The sequence below is a fragment of the Corvus hawaiiensis genome, chromosome 11 (genome assembly GCF_020740725.1).
Source record: "Corvus hawaiiensis isolate bCorHaw1 chromosome 11, bCorHaw1.pri.cur, whole genome shotgun sequence".
Taxonomy (NCBI): domain Eukaryota; kingdom Metazoa; phylum Chordata; class Aves; order Passeriformes; family Corvidae; genus Corvus; species Corvus hawaiiensis.
Genome location: NC_063223.1, coordinates 4,376,604 through 4,398,193, shown reverse-complemented (window position 1 = coordinate 4,398,193; position 21,590 = coordinate 4,376,604). Strand labels below are relative to the sequence as shown.

Genomic DNA, 21,590 nt, shown 5'->3' with positions numbered 1-21,590 from the left:
AGCACAGTGCAGGGAAATGGATTATGCACACACTCAGGACGTTAAGCAGCTTAATGGCAGGATGTCTGCTCCAGAGAGAAAAGGCACGGACGTGCGTGACAGGTCACCCAGGGCTCTATTGTTTTATTATTATCCAACCTAATTTAGACCCTCTTAAAGGTTTAAAGGCCTGCTCCCCAAAATGCCAGGCACTGGACCGATCCAAACCAGGTCTCTGTCCCAGAGCTGCAAACAGGTCCAGGGAAGGAACAGGAGGAGTGGGCACAGGAACAGCAGCAAATGTCACACTCCTTTCACAGCACTTTTGGAGACAGAGATGAACCAGGAAAGCAGCTGAATGCAAAGACAATGGAGGAATAAGGGGATGAAGCCAGAGGGCACAAGAGGAGAGAAGATGAGAACAAAGAGGCAATCGAAAAGCCCAAACAGTGGGAAATCTCATTTTCCTGGTAACTTCTCTTTTAAGGCCGCTTGAGCAGGAGGAATGTTTTGGAAGAGTACTCAGTTCTGCCGGACAGGAAAGTATTGGCAGAGGTTGTAGCTCAAGCAGTTCCTGAAAGATGACACAGAGAGGAAAATCCACTGCCCGTCCGCCTCAGTGCAAACCTTCCCCTTGCACCAGGAGGTCCTGCAGCAGCTCCTCCGGAGCTGTTGGCACCTCACAGCCTGGGGGAGAAACCCCGGCTAAGCCATCAACTCATTTGGCTCCTTCCTGCACTAAAACACTCATTTGCAGCCTGTAGGAATGAAAGATGTTTTAACTCCCATCTCAACATTATTCTCATTCCTGGTGTTTTGATGTTGTGAAAACTGCCTAGAAATGAAGACACCAGCTTAAGATTGTAAAATTTTAATGCTTACTGTATTTCTCCTCCTTTTTGTTTGCAGGGAGCTTTTAGGTCCATCAGGTTTATGCCTTTCAAGGATGGATCTATGCTGCTAAGAAAGTGAAAATAAATTCCCTACCCTGAAACAAAGAACTGAAGCCATTCAAAACATTGTGGGTTTTCCAAAACGCATCTGCCATTGCATTATTTCCACATCAGGAATAAGTGATAGCTGGGAAAGGAACATCCAGACAGATGAGACCAGCCCCTGTGAAAGGAAAAGTGTCTTTTTGGACGACATTGATGAGTTCCTTCTGAAAATTCAATTTCCTTATGTATGAAAAACTTCACTTTTACTGTTACCCAAGTGACCTTCTGGGCTCTCAGAAAAAAATTCATTGCCTCAGGAGGAAATCTGAAGCATTAACTGCAAACCATATTTGTTACATATTTAACTTATTGTTAACACCTATTAAAAATTGTTAAACCAATCTTTAAAATAATTTCCTGATAAGGTACCACTTCAGGACATGCCTGGAGGAGGTGCTGAGCTCTGCCTGTCATGGACAGCAGGGCCTTTTCACCCAGGTTGCGCTCAGCAAACTCTGCCCACAGATTGCAACGCTTTGTGCAGAGCAGGAGAATGAAGAATATCCCATGTACTTTTGGGGTTTTGTCAATAAAAGCATCACAGGTCCTTGCTGAGGAACATAGAATTACCATGATCTTAATAAAGGGCACAATAAAGGGATGAGGCAGCATAGCACCATCCTGCCACAGGTTTCCTTTCCATTCCTGAAGTGAATAATAAAAAAATCAGGAAATAAAGATCTTAAGGCATGAAGAAAAGCTGATTTTTATATCACTGCCACAGCTTCAGCCACAAACTCCTTGTCTAACACAGACTAAAACTGTACCTAAGATCCAACATGAGGATTCAGCCAGGGCACCCTGGGAACTTGGCCAGAGAAGTGGGTAGAGACCAAGGTTGGGAGAAGAACCGGTGGAAAATGTGTAAGTCAATAACTCCAAACTAAGATAACTGGAAATAGAGACAAGACAGAAAACCAGGAAAGAATGGGAAGCAGAACATATCAAAGGGCTTACACAGACAGCTTTAAATTCTTGAATTTCAGGCTCACAGAGCACACAGAATTACGGTTCACAGAGCCATGGAATATCCTGAGTTGGAAGGGACCCACAGGATCACCCAGTGCAGCTCCTGGCCCTGCACAGACACCCCAACAACCCCACCCTGGGCATCCCTGGCAGCGCTGTCCCAACGCTCCTGGAGCTCTGGCAGCCTCGGGGCCGTGCCCATTCCCTGGGGAGCCTGGGCAGTGCCCAGCACCCTCTGCGGGTGTGAGTCCCCGTCCACTTGGCTCGAGGTTTGCCTCTCTACAGAGCACAGAAACTCAAACGTTTGATTCCCGGCAGGCCACAGCACTTTGTCACCACACCGTCGTGCCACTCTGAATGAAGTTTGAAAAAATTTAGAACCAGGATTCAAAGGGCAGGTGGGAAGTTACTCAGCAGGTCCACGCTCTTCCTTAGACGCAGGTTATGTATCGGGATGGTGACACTGCTCACGCCAGCCCCAGTGACTTGCAGAGTGTGTGCCGGGGACGTGTGTGCCACTGGAGGGGGCTGTTAACTTTAATGCCTAAGGACGGACGGGTTGTTAACCCTGAAGCCAAACGATGGAAGATAAAACCCCGGAGCCAAAGGATGGAAGGCGATGTTCACTCTGGGTACGAAGGATAGAAGGAAAGGGTTGTTAGCCCTGGATCCGAAGGATGGGAGGAAGAGATGTTAACCCTGGATGCGAAGGATGGAGGGAAGGGTTGTTAACCCTGGATCCGAACGCTGGAAGGAGGGATGTTCACCCTGGATGCGAAGGAAGGAAGAGCAGGATGCTCGCCCTGGATGCGGACGGCGCTCGCGGCAGCCCCGGAGCGCACCGAGGCCGGGGGCGGGGCGGGAGGGGCGGGGCCGGGGGCGGGGTCTGGCCTGGCCCCGCCCCCTCAGCCGGGGCAGCCAATGGGAGCGCGGCCCGTCAGCTGACCCGCGGCGCCTTCCCAGGTGCGCGCCGGCGGCGGCTCAGAGCGGGCGGCACCGCGCACCGGCACCGCCGCTGTGCTGGGGGCGGGCAGCAGGCACGGAGGGATCGATCCGTCCGTCCAGCGCTCCCGGCATCCCGGCGCGGTGGGACCGCGGCGGCAGCAGCGGATGTGCATCCCCGGGGGACAACCGCGGCAGTGCCCGGCCGGCGGTGAGTGCGTCCGCCAGGCTCGGGGGAGGGAGCAGAGGCTGCGGGAGCGCCGCGGGTGCAAGGGCTCCGCTCCGGGCTGCGGGGGTGTGCGGTGCGGCCCGGGGAGAGAGCAAAGTTTGCGGTGGTGGACGCGCCCCCAGTGCCCCCCCCCCCCCCCCGGGGCTGCCGGGGGACTCCCCCCGGGCTGCGGGGTTTCGGTGGCTCCGCACCGCGCCGGGACCGCCCCGGGGCTGCGGCCGCCTCGCACCTCCGGGGCTGCGGGGTTTCGGCTGCAGCATCGCTCTCCTCCTGCTCCTCCCTCTCGGGTGCTCCGCTGTTCCCCGGGCCGGTTTGCGGTAAATCGGGGATTCTGGGGGGGGAATCGCTGCACCGGGGTGCCGGCGGTGGGCGCGGGGCCGGCGGTGCGGCAGCGCTGCCCGCGTCCCCTATTTGCATGCGAATGGGAGCGGATCCCGGCAGATGTCCTGCCTCATCCATTCACCCGGAGGAATGCGAGGAGACAAGGAGCCTTCAGTGTGACAATGGCCCTTCAGAAAGCGGCATAAAGGCGCAGTGTGAGCGGGGCCGCGGCTCCGCCGCCCTCCTCCCGCGGCCGCAGCTTTGTGCGCGGGGCGCTGCGGGCGGAGCGGCCGCTCCGCACCCGGGGGGCTGCGGGACGGCCACGGGAGAGCGCAGGGCAGGCGAGGGATGCTCCGCCGGGTCCCTGCTGCAGCGCACCTGCGCTTTGGTGGGGGCTCTTTTGGAAGTCTGTTGCCTAAAATGTGCGGGGAGAAGCGCGGGGCAGCGGCAGCCCTTTACCCCGGCTCTGGGGGTGCCCTGGCCCCCGGGGCTGGCGGCCGCGGGCGGACAAAGGGACCGGCCCCGCTGCCGCCCCTTTGTCGCCCCTGTCAAAGAGCCCTTTGAGCGCGGGGCCGGCCCCCGTTCGCTGTGAGAGGAGGGACAGGAGCGAAGCGCGTTGTGCCGGCGGCTCAGCCCTGCCGGGGCCGCACAACAGATGTTCGCCTGCGATTTTCGGCCTCCCCCAAGTGATTCTCTCCCCCAGTGCTGGCTCGGTGCGCATTTCCCACCAGGCGATAGAAGGAAAAGTAACAGAATTAAACTCAAAGTAGGCGATAGTGTTGTCCAAAGGTGAGAGATCACACACAGGGTGCTTCTATTCTCGTTCTGGAGCTGTGCGACAGCTCCCAAGTAATGAATCCCTTCAATAAAAACTAGTTTGGGAACCTTTAAGTCTTTTCCTTACAGACTTAAAGGGTCCCTATAAAAGGAACTTAGTATTTCTGAACAAGATCATAAACCTGTTCTGGCCAATATCTCAGATGTACACACAGGGAGATATCACAGAGCTTCGAATAACCGAAGGCACACCCAGCATCAGCCCCACTGTTGTGCAAGGCATCCTACCAAACTGATCCTCCCAAAGTCTTGCAAGTCAGAATTTAAATTAATTTAAAAGACAGACACACTGAGAGGGACACAAACCAGTACACGAAGCTTCCCAGATGGGAGCAGGATGGTTCTGCCTGGTCAGCCCATGGGCTCCCAGCCCTGGGCACAGCCCCTGATGTCCCTGTCCCCCCTGCTCTGCAGCCTCTGTAGTGCCACTGCTCCGGGACAAGAGCTCCAGTTTAACTTTTACCTCACGTGTTGAGAGTTAGCTGCACAACGTTTTATGTAGTCTATATAAAATTATCTCTCCCAGTAGGCATTTTGGACTTTAATAGACCAGTTACTGTGATGACCATAAAGTCTTTTCCATTTACCTAGAACAGACACGATAACACTACTGATCATTGAAGGAAATAGGATTTTGCATTAAGTTGGACAATTATAAAAGGATAACAACTTTTCATGCGAACTGTGAAGGACCTTTTTTTACTGCCATAAATAATGCTGAGCCCATCCAAATTCAGGCTGAAAAAAGAAACTTCTGTTCAGTCTGACTCACCAGGGGTCAAACAACCTCATAGGGAACAGAGCCCCGGCACAGGGTGCCCAGAGCAGCTGTGGCTGCCCCTGGATCCCTGGCAGTGCCCAAGACCAGGCTGGACATTGGGGCTTGCAGCAGCCTGGGACAGTGGGAGGTGTCCCTGCCCATGGCAAGGGTGGCACTGGATGGGCTTTGAGGTCCCTCCCAACCCAAACCAGTCTGGGATTCCATGATTCTCTGTGTGTATTTGTTTCCAGCTCGTGGAGCAAATGGGATCATTTCAACAAGCAGTGGTTAAAGCTCTCATGATCATCACTATCTCCTACATCCCTCTCGTGCCCGGTGCTCGGAGCCCGGCTCGTTGCCGCGAGCGGAGGAGGGGATGCCGCAGCCTTTGTTTCACTCCGATACAGAAGCGTGGCACTGCAGAAGGCAGGGAAAACTTTTCCTAATCGGCGTGCTGGATTCCTGCTGCATCCTGCTGCCGGCTGGCTGCTGCTGCCAAGGAGGGCAGCAGATCCCCGCTCTGTGGCTTTTTTTGTAGAGACACTTAAAACACCTTGCATGAATCATAACAGCGGTCAAGTATTGCTGCTACTGCAGCCTGCGTAGCTTAATATTCACTGGAAAGGGGATTTATTTGCATTATTGGATCTGCAGATTTCTTTTTGTTGTTGTTAGGGACGATGTAGATTCATCCACATTTAAACAATATTTTTAAGTCATTTTTTTAATTTCTTGTATGAATTTTTTGAAGCTCTTCCTTCTGTTAATGATATCAATGAGTAAAAAAAGGGCTTTGTTCACAAAGCTCTGAACCACGTTATTTCTGCCTCTTTTGAAGCTGCTGCTTCCCCAGGTGAGTGGCTTGCCTGGTCCCAGGTCAGGTTCTGTGTCAGGCTCAGACAAGGATTGGGCATTAGAAAAAAGGCCCCAAACAAACAAAACCCAAGGAAAAGAGTTAAGTGATGTTTATAGAAGGGCTCTCGTTGTACAGTATTTATTTTAGTTTATTTTTCAACCAGCAAAGTAGCAAGATGCTGAAAATATTTACAGAGGAGCCAAAATTTTCCAAAATAAAAATCCCTCTGTCTTCCTGTGCACTTTGTCGCCACGGAGGTGCCTGTTCTTTGAAGCCCTGATTAATATAGATGAGTTGTAATTTTCTGACCAAGCCATCCTAGTTCACATATATTATTCCATTGGCAGACATGTGGTCCCCACAGCTGTCCCCTCATTTGTGTATGAAATGGAAACACTGGTGGCATTTGTAGGTTACCATAGTTACATGAACAATACACGTGTGAGGCTTCATCCTGCCAAGCTCCAGATTTTTTCCTGGCAGACATTTTGTAGACACAGAACTGAAGAAAATCTATGTAAAGTTTTTGGAAGCACATAAATCCAGCCCTCCTCCTCTCTGTTTGTATAAGGCTCATGGACAGGGAGCCTGCGTTTCAGCCTCACCACGGCTGATTCCTGCATCCCCTCCCAGCTGGAGCTGCCATCCTGGAGACCCCGTTGCTCCCAGGAATCAAGAATTCCAGGCTATGCTCCAGAGCAGTTAAGTCATTAACAGGGTCAGGACTTAAACACATCTTTCTCAAAAATAATTTGTGAGTTCTACACAAAAGGGGACTTTGGAGCTGGGATGGTTTTTCTGCCAACTGTGTTAGGAGGGTTGGCAGTGCTTGGGGGGCTCCTGGGAGAGTGCAGAGGTGGGAAGCAGCCAGAGCCCCATACCAGGACAGAAATCCAAGGAAACCCACTACAAATATTCCCATGTTCTATTTTGTCTCTGCAATTAACATGTGGAAAGAAAGATGGGCAAGAGCAAAGAAAATCATAGAGCTGGCTTGGGAACTGGTTTTGTTGGTTTATAATTAATTATTAAATAATGGTGTTTCTCTAAGATTTGGAGGGCTTAAGTTCTGCACAAAGAATTCACAGGACTACTTTGATAAGAAACAGCCACTGCAGATGTGCTTGAGTTACGCAAAGACATTTCCAGTCTTGTTCTTTTCCTGTAGCTGAGTAATTGAGTCCTTCACTAATGGACTCCATAGGGTTGGGAGTTGAACGTGCCTCTGTGGAGGGCTGAGAGCTCCCCATGAAAGTTCTTCTGAGCCCCCCTCTCTTATTCTTTGCTGCTTCAAACCCTGCAACTTTATTCAAATTTTGTTTTGCTCTTCACATGTCGTCTTTCCTTTTTGTGCATATGGCACTGAAGAAAAATACTGGATTGGCCTATTTTGGATTGGCCTAATTCTCCCCCTGGTGAAGGCAGGACAAGTCTGTGGCATCAGTGAGACAAGAATTAGTCTCTGCTCTTAACTTCTCCTGCAAAATATTTTTATAACTTCACCTTCTATTTCATAAGACCCTACTTTGGTGATACAAGCCAGTGTTCTCTTGACTTTCCATCTGGCTGAATTATTGAAAGAACAGGACCTGGTTTTTACCTGGAGCACAGTTTCTAAAGATCAAGTACTTGCAGTGGAGTATTGCCTTTTTCTTCCCTTTTTAACTAACAGAACAACAAGGGAAAGCAAGTTTAAGTAACGGGCCTGAAATATTTAACAGGGTGCTGTAGTGAGAATGCACGGCAGTTATAAAAGTGCCATGGAGAAACAGCTCTTTCCCTTATTTTATTTGGTACAGCAGCCTTACTACATAATTTTCTCTCCTGAGGTGCTGTCCTTTAGTCCTCAGTGGTCACACAGAGCAGTATTTTCCCTGACCAATTCCCAACTCAAAGCAGTTTAACACTGACGCAAACCTTACTTGGAGGTTTTAGTTAGAAATTTTAGAGGTTGTCAGCCAGCATCTCGTTTCCAGGTATTTAATTTAACTAACTGGTGATTCCAGCAATTTGGGCATCTGTCAGTTTGGATTAGAGCAGGAGAACCAAGGGCTTTTGGAAGCCAAGGCCCCCTGAAGGTACCTGGCAGGGTTTGCCTGGCTGGTTCCTCAGCTCCCACCAGCGCTGGGGAAGTGCAGCCCCTGCCCTGCTCCTGTGGAAGGGCTGCTCTGGGCCTGGAAGGGAGCAAAACCCCAGGCAGGTGTCAGGGTGGGGGGTCTCTTCACACTCCAGAGGCACCCACAGTTTGTTCCCCACTGTGGTGCTGGGAGCCATCGCTGTCCCAGTGCAGCCCTGTGCCCTGGGGAGCACCAGAGGGGAGTCCCACAGGGCCCCTGGGTGGATGGGCACATCCCACCCCTGAGATCACCTGGGAGTCACTGGCTTCACCCCAAAGGGGCTGATCTGTGGCAAGCAGGAGGTGTCCAAGTCAAGCATGGGACAGAAAAGCAGCACGGCTGAGCCTGGGATGGGAGATGTTGCAGGGATGTGTCTGGTACCTGTTTGACCTTCCTTGTGCATGGATTGGGTCTCACCTGCAGAAACACCAAGCTCTGCTTCCATACACACATTTCAGTACCACACACCTTACAAGGTGATGCTGAGACCAAAACCAGATTCCTCCATGCTCAACAAACACTTTCCAAGCTGGACAAGCTCCACCTGTGGCAATGGAGATAACGCAGATCTCCAGCCCTGCCACTGCCACCTTCTGCCCTTCACTGGAGTGTTCCACCTGAGGTCACTGCTCCTTATTTTATCCTGTTATAAAGAGAACACTCGTGGTCTGGAGAAGCCATGGGGCTGTTTGAGGTCATGGGAGATGTTCCCTGGGTTCCTCCTCCACACTGGAGGCTGACAGATCACATCCTAAGGGACTTCTACAAAACACCTAAGAGTTATTTAGAGAGAATCTCTGAGCTTGTCCAAAGTTTGGTAAAATATCATTTCACCTTGTTTTAATAAAATACCAATCAAAGCTTGGATTGTCCTTTTGTAATTTGAAAATGTTTATCATTTATATAATGAATTCTTCATTTTCTGTTATTTCATGCATCATATCATTTATTTGATTAAGCAAGTCCAAAACTATCTAATAAATTCATACCTTGCTAATGTGCTGCATACAATTACTGGGATGCAGATGAGCTACTGATTGGCCTTGTTAAATTTTTCAATTACAAATGATCCATCATTCTAACAGAAATAGAGTAAATATTGATAGTTCCAGAGAGCCACCAATGACGTGTAAATGCCTTGAAAAATAACTTACCTTAGCCATAGGTGAACAAGCAGTTGCAGAAATGAAGTTTTTTAATTGCTGCTTGAAAACAGGTCTTCAGCGTGGGTTCATCATAGTAAAAGGCACCAAGTAAAACCAGGTCAGTGCTTTTTCTACGTTCATTGAGAAATCTGCTTTCCTTTCTCTTTCTGCCCCCTTTAAATGCAACAAGTCTGGTGTATAGAAAAGAAACATTACTGTGCCCAAATGAATCATTGTAATTAGGTAAAGATTTTATCTATAAAGCATTGGTAACTTAAAATTTTGACAGGAAAAACTTCCTTTCTGCAATAGGCAGCAATTTTAGTACCTCCACAGATGAAAAAAGCCATCCATGGAAAACCTGGGACATGGCCATGACCAGACTGAGGACTGAAGCTCAAGGAACAGTTTATAAGCCTCTTCCTAAACACACAATACATTCAACAGGATGTATTTTCTCTCCTTCTTAATCTCATGAACATTTCAAAGCAAGACTGTTTTCTGCATGAAACAAACTATCAGGGTTCGGGTGATACTTGAGATCAAAAGAAATGGTTGAATCCAGGCTGTGAAGGTTTCCACCACTCTCAGCTGACTGAGCTTTCCTGTTCTGATCCCGTGGCAATGCTACCTAAATGACTTTGGAGCAAAATAATGGTGAGGAACACGTATTTCGTGTAGCAGAAGTGCAGAAAGACGTGTGGAAAAGGGGGAGGTCACAGGATACAGCAGTGGAACTGGAGAGAAAAGAGCCTTTTCCTTAAGTCACAGTAAAGCCTTGATTCAGAGCAGTTCCAAATCTGTGGCCACTTAATGGAATTAGTTCTATCCCTCCCCGGCTTGGTTGAGTTCCAGATCTTTGTCTTGGTGCTAACAGCCTTTCTATGAGATCTCAGCACCTCCCATGCTAAATCCATTTATTTTGTTAGTGGTATGCTCACAATCTTTCCTATCAGATCTTCTGTATCAGCCAACTCAATAGATGGGTCTATTAACATTTAAATATATATAGCTCAGAAACAGAGAATTGGGTTTTGTAAGCATAAAACTCAGGGGAAAAAATCAATAAAAGTCTGTTTTATTCTAAGGGCTGAAGTCTGTGTCAGCAGACTACATGTACAAACTGTAGGTATAGATCTCAGCTAATAGTAAAATACAGTTTAATACTTAATCACTAATAATTGAAAAGCTAACACATACTACAGCCACAGGAAACAGAATTATCAAAACCGAGTGTAACAAGGACCAGAAAAAGAAGTTTTTCCTGATTGAAGAAAAGCAATTGAAGCTCCATGCACATATAATTTTTAATAACAAGCCTCATGCATTCCCTACAGCCAGCACCATTGTGTTGATTTATAAATACCTACAGAGCTCCTGACTCATTCTGGTTTGGATTTATCAGGCACCGTTTCCAGCACAGGGTTTTTTGGCATCCTGTGTTGTAGTAACAACCACGTACACGCTGGGGTCTTTCCCAACTGTGGGGGATCCTGAGTGACTCACAAAACTGGAGTTTGATCTAGAACTGTGTAGGAAGCAAAATAATCACACTGCCAGAAGCCAGTCAGCAAAAAGGGAGGAAAAGGATTTTCTGTTACTTCAGGAAAATCCTGTGGAGTTCTGACATCCCTGTTTCTCCTGGTTAAAAATATTCCTTGTCTGCTCCTCCTTTCGTTATTAACACTTTGCTTCCACTGGCCAAGCTCCTTGGCTCTCTGAGTGGTCAAGAAACAAAAAGGGAATCCCACTCCAAAATCCAGCCCAATCTACCTTCATGCCCTTTTTCCTCTTTCACTTTTTTTTTTTAATTTTTACTTGAACTGGGCTGATTTTGATCAATAGTAAGAAGCAGAGATTTTCTGAGCTGTTCCATATGAAATCCTTGGGAGGGAGGTGCCCCTGTGGGTCACAAGATGCTCAGATCCTTCCACAGGGTTCTGAGATCCCAAATATGCCATGACTCAATCCATTTCTACTCTTTAAATATGGTGAGACGCCAAAGCAGAATTTTTCTAGCCTTGGTCCTCTTTCATTCATCAGCCAGCAGATACACAACATGCAAAAAATAGTTGGAATAGGTCTTCCCAAATTAGTTATGCTCTGGAAATTTTAGATACTGTACTTAAACCAATTAGGTTTCAATTCTCCCTTGCATTTAAAATGCCCAGAGGGCTGGGGATGGGTTAGGGCATGTCCAGGGGGAAAGGAAAGCACATCCCAGAGGTTTGTCCTCCATAACCTGCAAGGAGCTGTCCTGCAGGTCAGGCAGAAGGGAAGAGCTGCAGGGAAGGTCTCAGGAAACTGGTTCTTAACCTGGCAGTGGAATGGGTTGACTCTCAGAAATGCTGATCTAATGAAGTAACTTTATCTGGTGATTGTGTGGAATGAAGACAATGGTCACAGATAGGATTCTTCTCCATCAAATGGATCAAAGCTTTGCCTTCACATTGAACCCTTGCAGCAGGACATGAAAACGAGTCCTGGACAGCAGAACAGCCCATATTGTCCCAAGATTAAACTCATTCATGAAGAGAAATGTAGCAAGAAAGCTGATAAAAATTTGTGTTCCTAACATAAGAATATTCCTGCTGCACAAACACATCTCACCTTTCAGGTTTCAAGACTATGAAGTGGTTTATGAGGTTTTTTCTTTCCTAAAGCAAACAGCCTCTATAATTTGACAACCCACTGTTTGGCAAGCCCCTGTTATTCCTGATGTTTCTAATATGACTGGTTAATGGTAATCTGTGAGACATTTTCCATCAGTTGCCAGAAGCTGGGTTGCAATTCTATGATGGATTTGTTGGGCCATCAATACCCGGTGGCTGCTCCCTGCAGGGGATCCAGCCCCCTGCACTCCAGAGCAGTCTATGAATGAAAACCATTTTTCCCTCTCCTGCAAATTTACTTCAATATTTTAATGAAAAATACTGTATCGGATGCGAGTCTTAAGAATAAGCCCAAATAAATTACAAATTTCCAAGCTGTAATATGCTGTTTCTGCAGTGCAGACGTTATGAATAGGATGCTCTTTGCAGTTCTTTGGTGGAGATAAGAGTAGTATTTTTCAAAAGAACACAGATAAAGCATGCTAAGGTTGTCTTGAGATGCAGCAAATCACCTTCTCACCAGAGCTTTCCCCAAAATTAAACACAGACTTTATTTTGATGGAATGTGTGTACAGATGAGAAGAAAAAGTAGGCATTATTTGAAGGGAAAAAGAGCCCCAAACCTTAAATATTGTAAATCCCTGAGGATGTGTTTTGAGGCTTTATACCATTATTAGATGTCCTACAGGCCCTTGTTTTGGTATTTCCTTTTAATACCAAGCTCCCACATTCAGATTTTTTCAAGCTCTTTCAACTGTCATCATTTTCAGCTTGATTTTTCTGTATTTTCCACAATTCAAACCTGTAAATAGCTTATTTCCTGATGACACTGGAGACTTTAAAAACCTCACTATAAAAGGCTTACTTGATTCCTCAATGTTTTTCTAAATACACAGGATTGCACTTGTAAATTTAATTCCTGGGAATGGAGCCCATTCCGTGGGTTGGCTGGAAATGCCCTGGTTATTAAACTCCAAGTCCTCTTTCTCTAAGATGTACAAGGTCACTGCTGCTCTTGACTGGAGCAAGCCTGACTTTAGTAACCTGGTTTTAGACCAGGTTTAGTGTTGAGCTTACTGCTGTGATTTAGTGGGCACTCCTATTTCAGTGCGTCTCCCTCCTAAAGCCCGGCCAGAGGCGATGGCTCACCCGGGCACGGCCCCAATCCCTGTTTTATCCACAGAAAACAGGGGGATACAGAAGTGCAGAGGCCCTGCTGAAGGTCAGAGCAGAGCAGGGCATGTTTTACCTCCAACACACACACACAAAACCCTTTCCTAAACTCACCCAGCTGCCTTAAGCAGCCTGCAGTGATGCCAGCCTGAGCTCCCTGTGGCCGCCCTCACCTCCAGTGATGCTTCCAGCATCCGCAGAGCTCCAGCCCAGATCTTTTCCAGCCCAGCCTCCAGTGTCCCCTCTCCCAACAGGTTCTTCCTTCCACAGAGTCACAGAATGGGTCAGGTTGGAAGGACCACAGTGGGGCATCTGGTACCACCTCCCTGCTCCAGCAGGGCCATCCCAGAGCACAGGGCACAGGATTGTGTCCAGATGGGTCTGGAATATCCCCAGGGAAGAGCCTCCACACTCCCCCTGGCCAATCTGTTCGGGGCTGGGCACTGCATGGGAAAGTTCTGCCTCATGTTCAGGTGGAACTTCCTGGGCATCAGTTCCTGCCCGTTCCTCTTGTCCCATTGCTGAGGGACAGAGCAGAGCCTGGAGCTGTACTGATCCCAGTCTAAATTCCATTTTCCAGTTCCACCTGAAGCTCCCCCAGTTCTCCTGCTTGGCACTAACCCTGCTCCAGGTCCCTGGGCACGGCTGCTGGGCTGTCCCACCTGCATTGCCCTGCTGAGCCGCCTGATCCAGGCTGCAGCAGCCAGGACAGGTTTTCCCTGAGGGATGGCAGCGGTTTCCCACAGGGTGGTGATGGGAATGCAGGAGCTTCTCGAGTCATTAGCAGGGAATGTTAGCACAACAGACAATTTTCCAACACACAGCTCCCACCTGGGAAAATGTTTCTTTGGAGAGAGGGGAGGGGAGGGATGGGAGATCAGCGTGTGCTTCTGGCTCACAGCAACTGCAGAATAAATTGCTTGTCTTAGCCTGGGGTAATTTCTTCGTGTATCTGATCCCTCCAACTTTTACCTGGGCACACTCAGTGCAGGTGGCTGCCGACCAAAATCTGGGCTGATGCTATTGCAATATAAAAGAAATTCTGCAAGAATGAACCACGTTACTGTGGAGAGGGCAGATTTGCTGTGGCAGCACCACTGTTTCAAAATGCATCCAGATATCCATGTGCAAACAAGATTGTGGCTCTTTTCAGCGAATTTTAATAGTGACCATTAATACAGTTGTCAGGGAAGTGACAACACTTTGTTTTCCTATTACCAAGCAAAATTGTTTAATATCTCTTCTTTTTAGTTGGCAGGTTAACTATGAACACTTTTAATGAACAGTTTATTTCATGCTTGTCCCTTCATATTCTCCTCTTACTGCAATGGAGGCTTAAATGGACTTTTTCTTCTGATCACCCAACCAACCAAATTCTTTAAAAGCCACCAGTAAGTCCATGGCTACCAGGGCACACCTCTTCCCACTCACCCCTCTCTCCGAGGAAAGCTGAAATGAGGGATCTTCTGCTCCATAACCAAACACCTGCCCTCATGATTTCTTGGGCCAAACAAATTCTCAGTATTAACCAGTTTTCAGAACTTAGGTAGGAAGGGAAGAGTTAGACTTCCCCATGGCATGCGTTTCCAGGATGAGAGACAGGAATGATGCTCCTGTTTCTGCCCTCAGGGAACAGGAACAAGCCAACACCCCAGCCAGCTGCTGTGAGTTTGCTGCTGACAGAAATGTGGTTTCTTACTGCACCGGGTGCTGAGCGGTGCCACGGAAGATGCATTTCGTTACTCTGAGTAAAATAATTCCCTCCATATCTCTCACATAAAATTAGCCATTATTTCTGCTGATATCAAGTTACCAGCTGTTACAACTGCTGTTGTGGGTTGGAACACCAGAAAATATGAATCTAACAAATGAGAGGGAAGGCAGGGAATGCTAAAAGCTTTCCTTCACACCCTCAGGATCTGCAACACAAAACATTGCAGAGGTCTCTGGGATCAGTCCTGCCAGTGCTGGAAAGACTGGAAAGATGAGAATCCTGGGGCAAAGGGATGGCTTTTGGTGGCTGCTCTGCTGCCTCTGTAGCTTTGATCAGGGCCATGGATGGGGTTTTACACACCACAAGCAGCTAAAACCAAAGCCCATGACAGGTTGTTCCTCCTGCTGTGGCCCCTGGGTGCCACTCACACCAGCACAGCACAGAAATGGGCTGGGGCACATGAGGCTGCTCAGGATTCACTCTTTGATTACCCTGGAATTTAATTTCCAGCTTCATCCAAGCTGCCCTGGGCTGAGGGAGACTGGAGACAGCAATGTATGGGTTGTTTCTAAAGAGCATTTGCAGTTAAAGAAAATTAAATCCATTCGCAGTAGAATAGCTACAGAAGAGAACGAGTCACTAGGAACTTGTAAAATCATCTATTTACAGTGGTCATAAACCCAGAACTCTGGTCAATAAACCCACAAATGCCTTCTTAGCAAGGATGAACAATAACTGTAACATACAAGTAAGAGGATATAAATATTCAACAAAGAAAAGATCGAATTTGATTTTTTTTGCAACATCTAGACATGCTGCTACATATTTTAAAAGAACCTTTGAAGTCTTTTTCAGGCAGTTTGGTTTTTAAAGCATTACACGATTCATACAGCTCCATCAGGACTAAATCAGTAGTAAAACATCAGTAGGGCCCTCAGCTTTATGAGGCACCAACTCCCTTCTCTTCATCCACTGAGAAGCTGCAGGAGAAATTCCACAGGCAGGAATGTTGGGAGCAGTGTTCCCTCTCTGGGCCAGGTGCAGAGCTGGAGCAGGGACGTGTCCCTGGGTGAGGGGACAGCCCACGGGCACAGCAGCTCAGGGCACCTCCTGGAGCTGCCCAGGACTGTGAGCAGGGGAAGGCACTGCCTGCATTATTCACTGCAAAATGCTGCCATTTGAAAATCTGCAATTAAATCAATTACGCTTCGGATGCCATCAATTCTCCTAGAACTGGCTGGTTTGGGTCAGCTACAAATGTGTTGCCGTGGAGGGAAGCATCCATCAGAGTCAGCACAGCTCAGGCTACGCCAGCCTCCTCATCACTCCATGCTAACGTGTTCCCTACCATTACGGTGCCATTAGGATTTATTTTTTAATACAATCTTAGTCAATTCTTCCATCAGTTGGAAGTCATTCGAGAAGGAATGTTGGTCCTACAGTTGGTTTTCCCCCCTCCAGCAGCGTCTGCTCAGCTCTCCTTCAAGTCTCAGATACTGGAGACAAAATCTGACTCAACAGGGTCAAATGTATTCTGGGTCCCACTCCTCTTTCCCTTCCTCCAAAGCACAACCACAGAATAACAATATAAAAATAAGTAATAAAAATGCTGTTGGGTGTGTTCTACCTACAGCACTACATAATCTAAAATAAAACATGGTAATTTCATTATTTGATAGGATCAGATTTGGAAGTAAGTGTTGTATAAATAGCATTCCTGTCACCACTATCCAGAGGAGTATTTTAAACTTATTTTTAAAAGCTGTATTTAGTTTTGTTATTTTTTATAGTACCATCTTTTGTGGGCTGTGACTGGGTTGAGGCTTTGCTACATTCTGATTGAAAAAGATTTGATTTCCTGCTTTCTGCTATTGCAGTTTTTCATCACTGTGTTCTCACAGATATCACAGAGTGGTTTGGGTTGGGAGGGACCTTAAAGCCCATCCAGTTCCACCCCCTGCCACCTTCCACTATCCCAGGTTGCTCCAAGCCCTGTCCAGCCTGGTCTTGGACACTTTCAGGGGTGGGGAGTCCATACAGCACAACCTGATTATTTTAGTTACATAAAAACCCAAACCTTTTGTTTGAGAAGTCTCAACTGCACTCACCAGAGTGATTTTCTAATGAAGTGAGAATGAGAAAGATTTTACTATGAAATTTTCCTGGATTATGTGTTTAAAGCCCCACGATACACCAGATGTTCTGAGGTGCCTGGGCACAGCTGGGTTAATTTAAACACACTCTTGCATGAACAACTTCAGGCTAAGCTGATGCAAATGTGGGGCTTCCACAGCAATTTGGAATCGTGGTAAACAGTTCATACAATCACAGTGCAGTACGAACAGCTGAAATAAGGGCAGCACATTCATTTAATCAAATTTACTGTTATTGTTTGGTGCTGAGCTGGATTAAATCTAAGCTGTTATCTGGAACCGATTTGATTAACTTGGATGAATTTTGGCGAAGTTCACACGCATTTAGCTTCAAACTTCTAAACCAACAGCTTCCTGAGCCTTAATTCCACACACCTGAAATCCGAGCCGTGGCGACAGGGATTGGGTGTTGACACTCGTCTGAGACCTCGCTGTGCTCACCAGCACGTCCTCCACCCTCAGCATTCCCCAAGCCATTCAAACAACTCCTGCAGGTTAAACCTGAAAAGTGTCCCAAAGTCTTATTTTCAGGTAATTCACTCAGAGAGATTTCTCATGTAGACCCCAAGTAGAGAGTTCCAAACCCTACATAATTTACCTATACCAGACTGGGATTTTTATAAGAGGTTACTGTTAAAATAATGACTCTTTTCAGATATTTTCTTTCAAAGGTTGAAGAAACTAACTAATAATAGATGAACTGTATATGAGCTGAGCGTAACAGATATCCTAATCTGCTTTCAGGACCATATTCAGGCACTGATTTGCAGAAGATTCTGAAACACCGAGGAGCAGCAGAGAGTCTTCAGAGCATTTCTTAACTTCTCTGAACTCAGAAAATCATCTTTCACCTGTCTGGATGTCCAAGCCTTTCACCTTAAACATCAAGCTTTACATTTTCTGCTTGATAGGGGATCACCCTCTGTGGGGATTTTAGGGGGCTGGGGATCTGAACTGCCTCCCTGGCCAGCATGGCAAAGGTTAGAGTTGTTTTAACTGTGTGCCAGTTGGTGCTAGAATTGTTAATGAATTCATTAACTGAGTCTTCCATACAGAGCAACGAATGTCCACAGCTTTGTGTCTGTGAAATCAGGCCCTGGTTTACACCACAGTCAACGTACAGGGAAGCCACCACAGTTGACTGCAACGACCTCCGGTTAACAAAAATCCCCAGCAACCTCTCCAGTGACACTCAAGTCCTTCTGTTACAGAGCAACAACATTGCAAAGACCACAGATGAGCTCCAACAGCTCTTTAATTTAACAGAATTGGATTTTTCACAAAATAACTTCACAAGTATCAGAGATGTGGGGCTCTCCAATCTTACTCAGCTTACGACTTTGCACCTGGAGGAGAACCAGATCACGGAGATGACTGACTACTGCCTGCAAGACCTCTGCAATCTGCAGGAGCTCTACATAAATCACAACCAGATCAGCAGCATTTCTGCGAACGCATTCTCTGGCCTGAAAAATCTTCTGAGATTACACCTCAACTCCAACAAATTAAAAGTTATTGACAGCCGTTGGTTTGATTCTACTCCCAACTTAGAGATTCTCATGATTGGAGAAAACCCAGTGATTGGAATACTTGATATGAATTTCAAACCACTCTCAAACTTAAGGAGTCTAGTTTTGGCAGGTATGTACCTCACAGACATTCCTGGCAATGCCTTGGTAGGCTTGGATAGTCTTGAAAGTCTTTCCTTTTATGATAACAAATTGGTAAAAGTTCCTCAGCTTGCACTTGAGAAAGTTCCCAATTTAAAATTCCTGGATCTCAACAAAAATCCAATTCATAAAATTCAAGAAGGGGATTTTAAAAACATGCTCAGATTGAAAGAGCTGGGGATCAACAACATGGGGGAACTCGTGTCTGTCGATAGGTATGCGCTGGACAACCTGCCTGAACTCACAAAGCTGGAAGCCACCAACAACCCCAAGCTGTCTTACATCCATCGCCTGGCATTCCGCAATGTCCCTGCCCTGGAGAGCCTGATGCTCAACAACAACGCCTTGAATGCAGTCTACCAAAAGACAGTGGAATCCCTCCCAAACCTCCGTGAGATCAGCATCCACAGCAACCCGCTCAGGTGCGACTGCGTCATCCACTGGATCAACTCCAACAAAACCAACATCCGCTTCATGGAGCCTCTCTCCATGTTCTGTGCTATGCCTCCAGAATACCGAGGACAGCAGGTGAAGGAAGTGCTGATACAGGATTCAAACGAACAATGTCTTCCAATGATCTCTCATGAGACCTTTCCCAATCACCTAAACCTGGACATTGGCATGACGGTGTTTTTAGATTGCCGGGCCATGGCAGAACCTGAGCCAGAAATCTACTGGGTCACTCCTCTGGGCAATAAAGTCACCGTGGAAAGCCTCTCTGACAAATATAAGCTGAGCAGTGAGGGCACCTTGGAAATCTCCAACATCCAGGTTGAGGACTCCGGGAGATACACCTGTGTCGCCCAAAACATAGAAGGGGCTGACACAAGGGTCGCTACCATCCGGGTGAACGGGACGCTCCTGGATGGCACCCAGGTTCTGAAGATCTACGTGAAACAAGCCGAATCCCATTCCATCCTGGTTTCTTGGAAAGTCAATTCCAATGTCATGACTTCCAATTTAAAATGGTCATCGGCCACAATGAAGATTGACAACCCTCACATCACCTACACCGCCAGGGTCCCAGTGGATGTCCACGAATACAACCTCACACATTTACAACCCTCTACAGATTATGAAGTGTGTCTGACAGTATCCAACATCCATCAGCAAACACAGAGATCCTGTGTCAACGTCACAACCAAAAATGCAGCTTTTGCGCTGGATATTTCCGACCAGGAAACCAGCACGGCCCTGGCAGCAGTGATGGGATCCATGTTTGCTGTCATCAGCCTCGCCTCTGTCTCTGTTTATATTGCAAAAAGGTTTAAGAGAAAAAACTACCACCACTCATTGAAAAAATATATGCAAAAGACCTCTTCAATCCCCCTGAACGAGCTCTACCCTCCACTTATTAATCTCTGGGAAGGTGACAGTGAAAAAGACAAGGATGGCTCTGCAGAGACCAAGCCGACCCAAGTCGACACATCCAGAAGCTATTACATGTGGTAACTCAGAGGATATTTTGCTTCTGGTAGTAAGGAGCACAAAGACTTTTTTGCTTTATTCTGCAAAAACGACGAGTTGAAGACTTTTGTATTTTTGACTTTGCTAGTCCGTGGCAGAGCGGTGAGGACAGGTGGATATTTCAGGATTTTTTAGTATAGCGTATCGCAATGGGTTGACACAAATGGCAGCTTCACCTAGCTTCCAATCTTCCATTTATTTTATTATTTTTTCTTTTTTGGGTTTGTTGGGGTTTTTTTGGTTTGTTTTTTTTTTTTTTTTTTGTTACTGTGCTAAACTTAACGCTGTCCTAACTCCAGTGCTGAGGCTGGGTGAGCCCACGGTTCCAACACAGCCGGCCCCGTTCTCCCAAAGCCATCACAGGGGCAGGATCTCGCCGAGCTGACCCTCAGTTTTGGACCTGCAGTGAACTAGGTTTGTGACCCTGGTCTGAGGACTCCACCCTGAGAAAAGGAGACCCTGAATGATGTTAGTTGACTGTACTGTAATGTTGTATCAACTGATTTGAATGTTTTTGACTTTCAACAATGAGTTCTCTTTTTTATTATTATTATTATTATTATTATTTTTGTAGTAGTTGAAGGCTTAGGTAAAGCTAACAGGCAATAGGAATATGTACATCCAATTTTTTAATGTAACAAACTAAATGTTAATTGTTCTCTTATTCTTTTTATTCTATTTAGTAGACACTTTTGAAGAATTACTAGAGTTTTGCTGTGTTTAAATCAACAACACACAGTGTTTAATGAAGGCAGAGCTATAATAAATTTAGTTTTGTTCTGGTTTTTTTTTATTTTAGAAGTCACAATAATGTATTGGGTTTAGATGTCACTAGTTTGACTGGTGATCATGTTTTGACATAAAATATATCCAAAATGTTACATAAAAATATCATGGGGGGTTTTTCTTGATGAAATGAAGTTCCAGATTCAGGTTTTTTATGCATTTATGTTAATAGCAGTGTTTTCTCTGCACTAGAGGCAAAATATGGAAAATAATTTTATGAGAAAAATGTCTTGGTGTGGCTTTTGGACTGAGAGTCACATGCAGGATCAAAACTTTCTGGCATAGGGTACACAGCAAAAAGAATTCACAGAGTGTGTAACAGGACTTTTTCCTTTTTGTATACTTTTCTGTTTATATTCTGAGCTAAGATAGAAATGAAGCTGACATTTAGCTGTCATTACCATCAGTTAGGACAAAAAAACCCAACTCAGTGCTATCAAACTGAAATAAACCAGTTGAATCTTGGAGTATACTTGAAAAAAAAATGAATTGGATTAATGTTCCTTCAAAAGCAGAAATTAACCAAGACAGTAATGTTTTGTCCGATACTGAACTGTATTTTTTACAGGCTTAAAATTAATCCATATTCTGAGTATTTTCCTGAATTACTGTGGTGAAAGAGAGCAGCAGTGTTCTGTGTGCACTGGGTACAATATAAAGGCATCATTTACAGTTGAACCTATGGAAGCGTTGTCCGTTGTCTTTTCTGAATCCATGGAAGTTCTGCACACGAGTCACGAGCAGGGTGGGCTCTGGTGAATGCATGGTTACATCACACTAGACCCCTCAGCAACAAGCACAGCATTTTCTACTCTTTATGACCACTATCAATGTGCAATTTTTACACACCAAATAAGTTCTT

The 21,590-nt window shown here is 46.4% G+C and overlaps 1 protein-coding gene across 2 annotated transcripts; it reads left to right on the top strand.

Annotated features, from left to right (window-relative positions):
* The first annotated feature begins 2,928 nt into the window (after positions 1-2,928).
* On the top strand, positions 2,929-21,410 carry LRRN1 (leucine rich repeat neuronal 1). Of its 2 annotated transcripts, XM_048315652.1 has the most exons (3): positions 2,929-3,099; positions 17,156-17,336; positions 17,550-21,410. In XM_048315652.1, exon 3 carries the CDS (start codon positions 17,777-17,779, stop codon positions 19,925-19,927), a length of 2,151 nt encoding a protein of 716 aa, XP_048171609.1. In that variant the 5' UTR covers positions 2,929-3,099; positions 17,156-17,336; positions 17,550-17,776; the 3' UTR covers positions 19,928-21,410. The 2 variants fall into 2 exon arrangements, with proteins under 2 accessions (XP_048171609.1, XP_048171608.1); XM_048315651.1 differs by lacking the exon at positions 17,156-17,336.
* Positions 21,411-21,590: the final 180 nt, after the last annotated feature.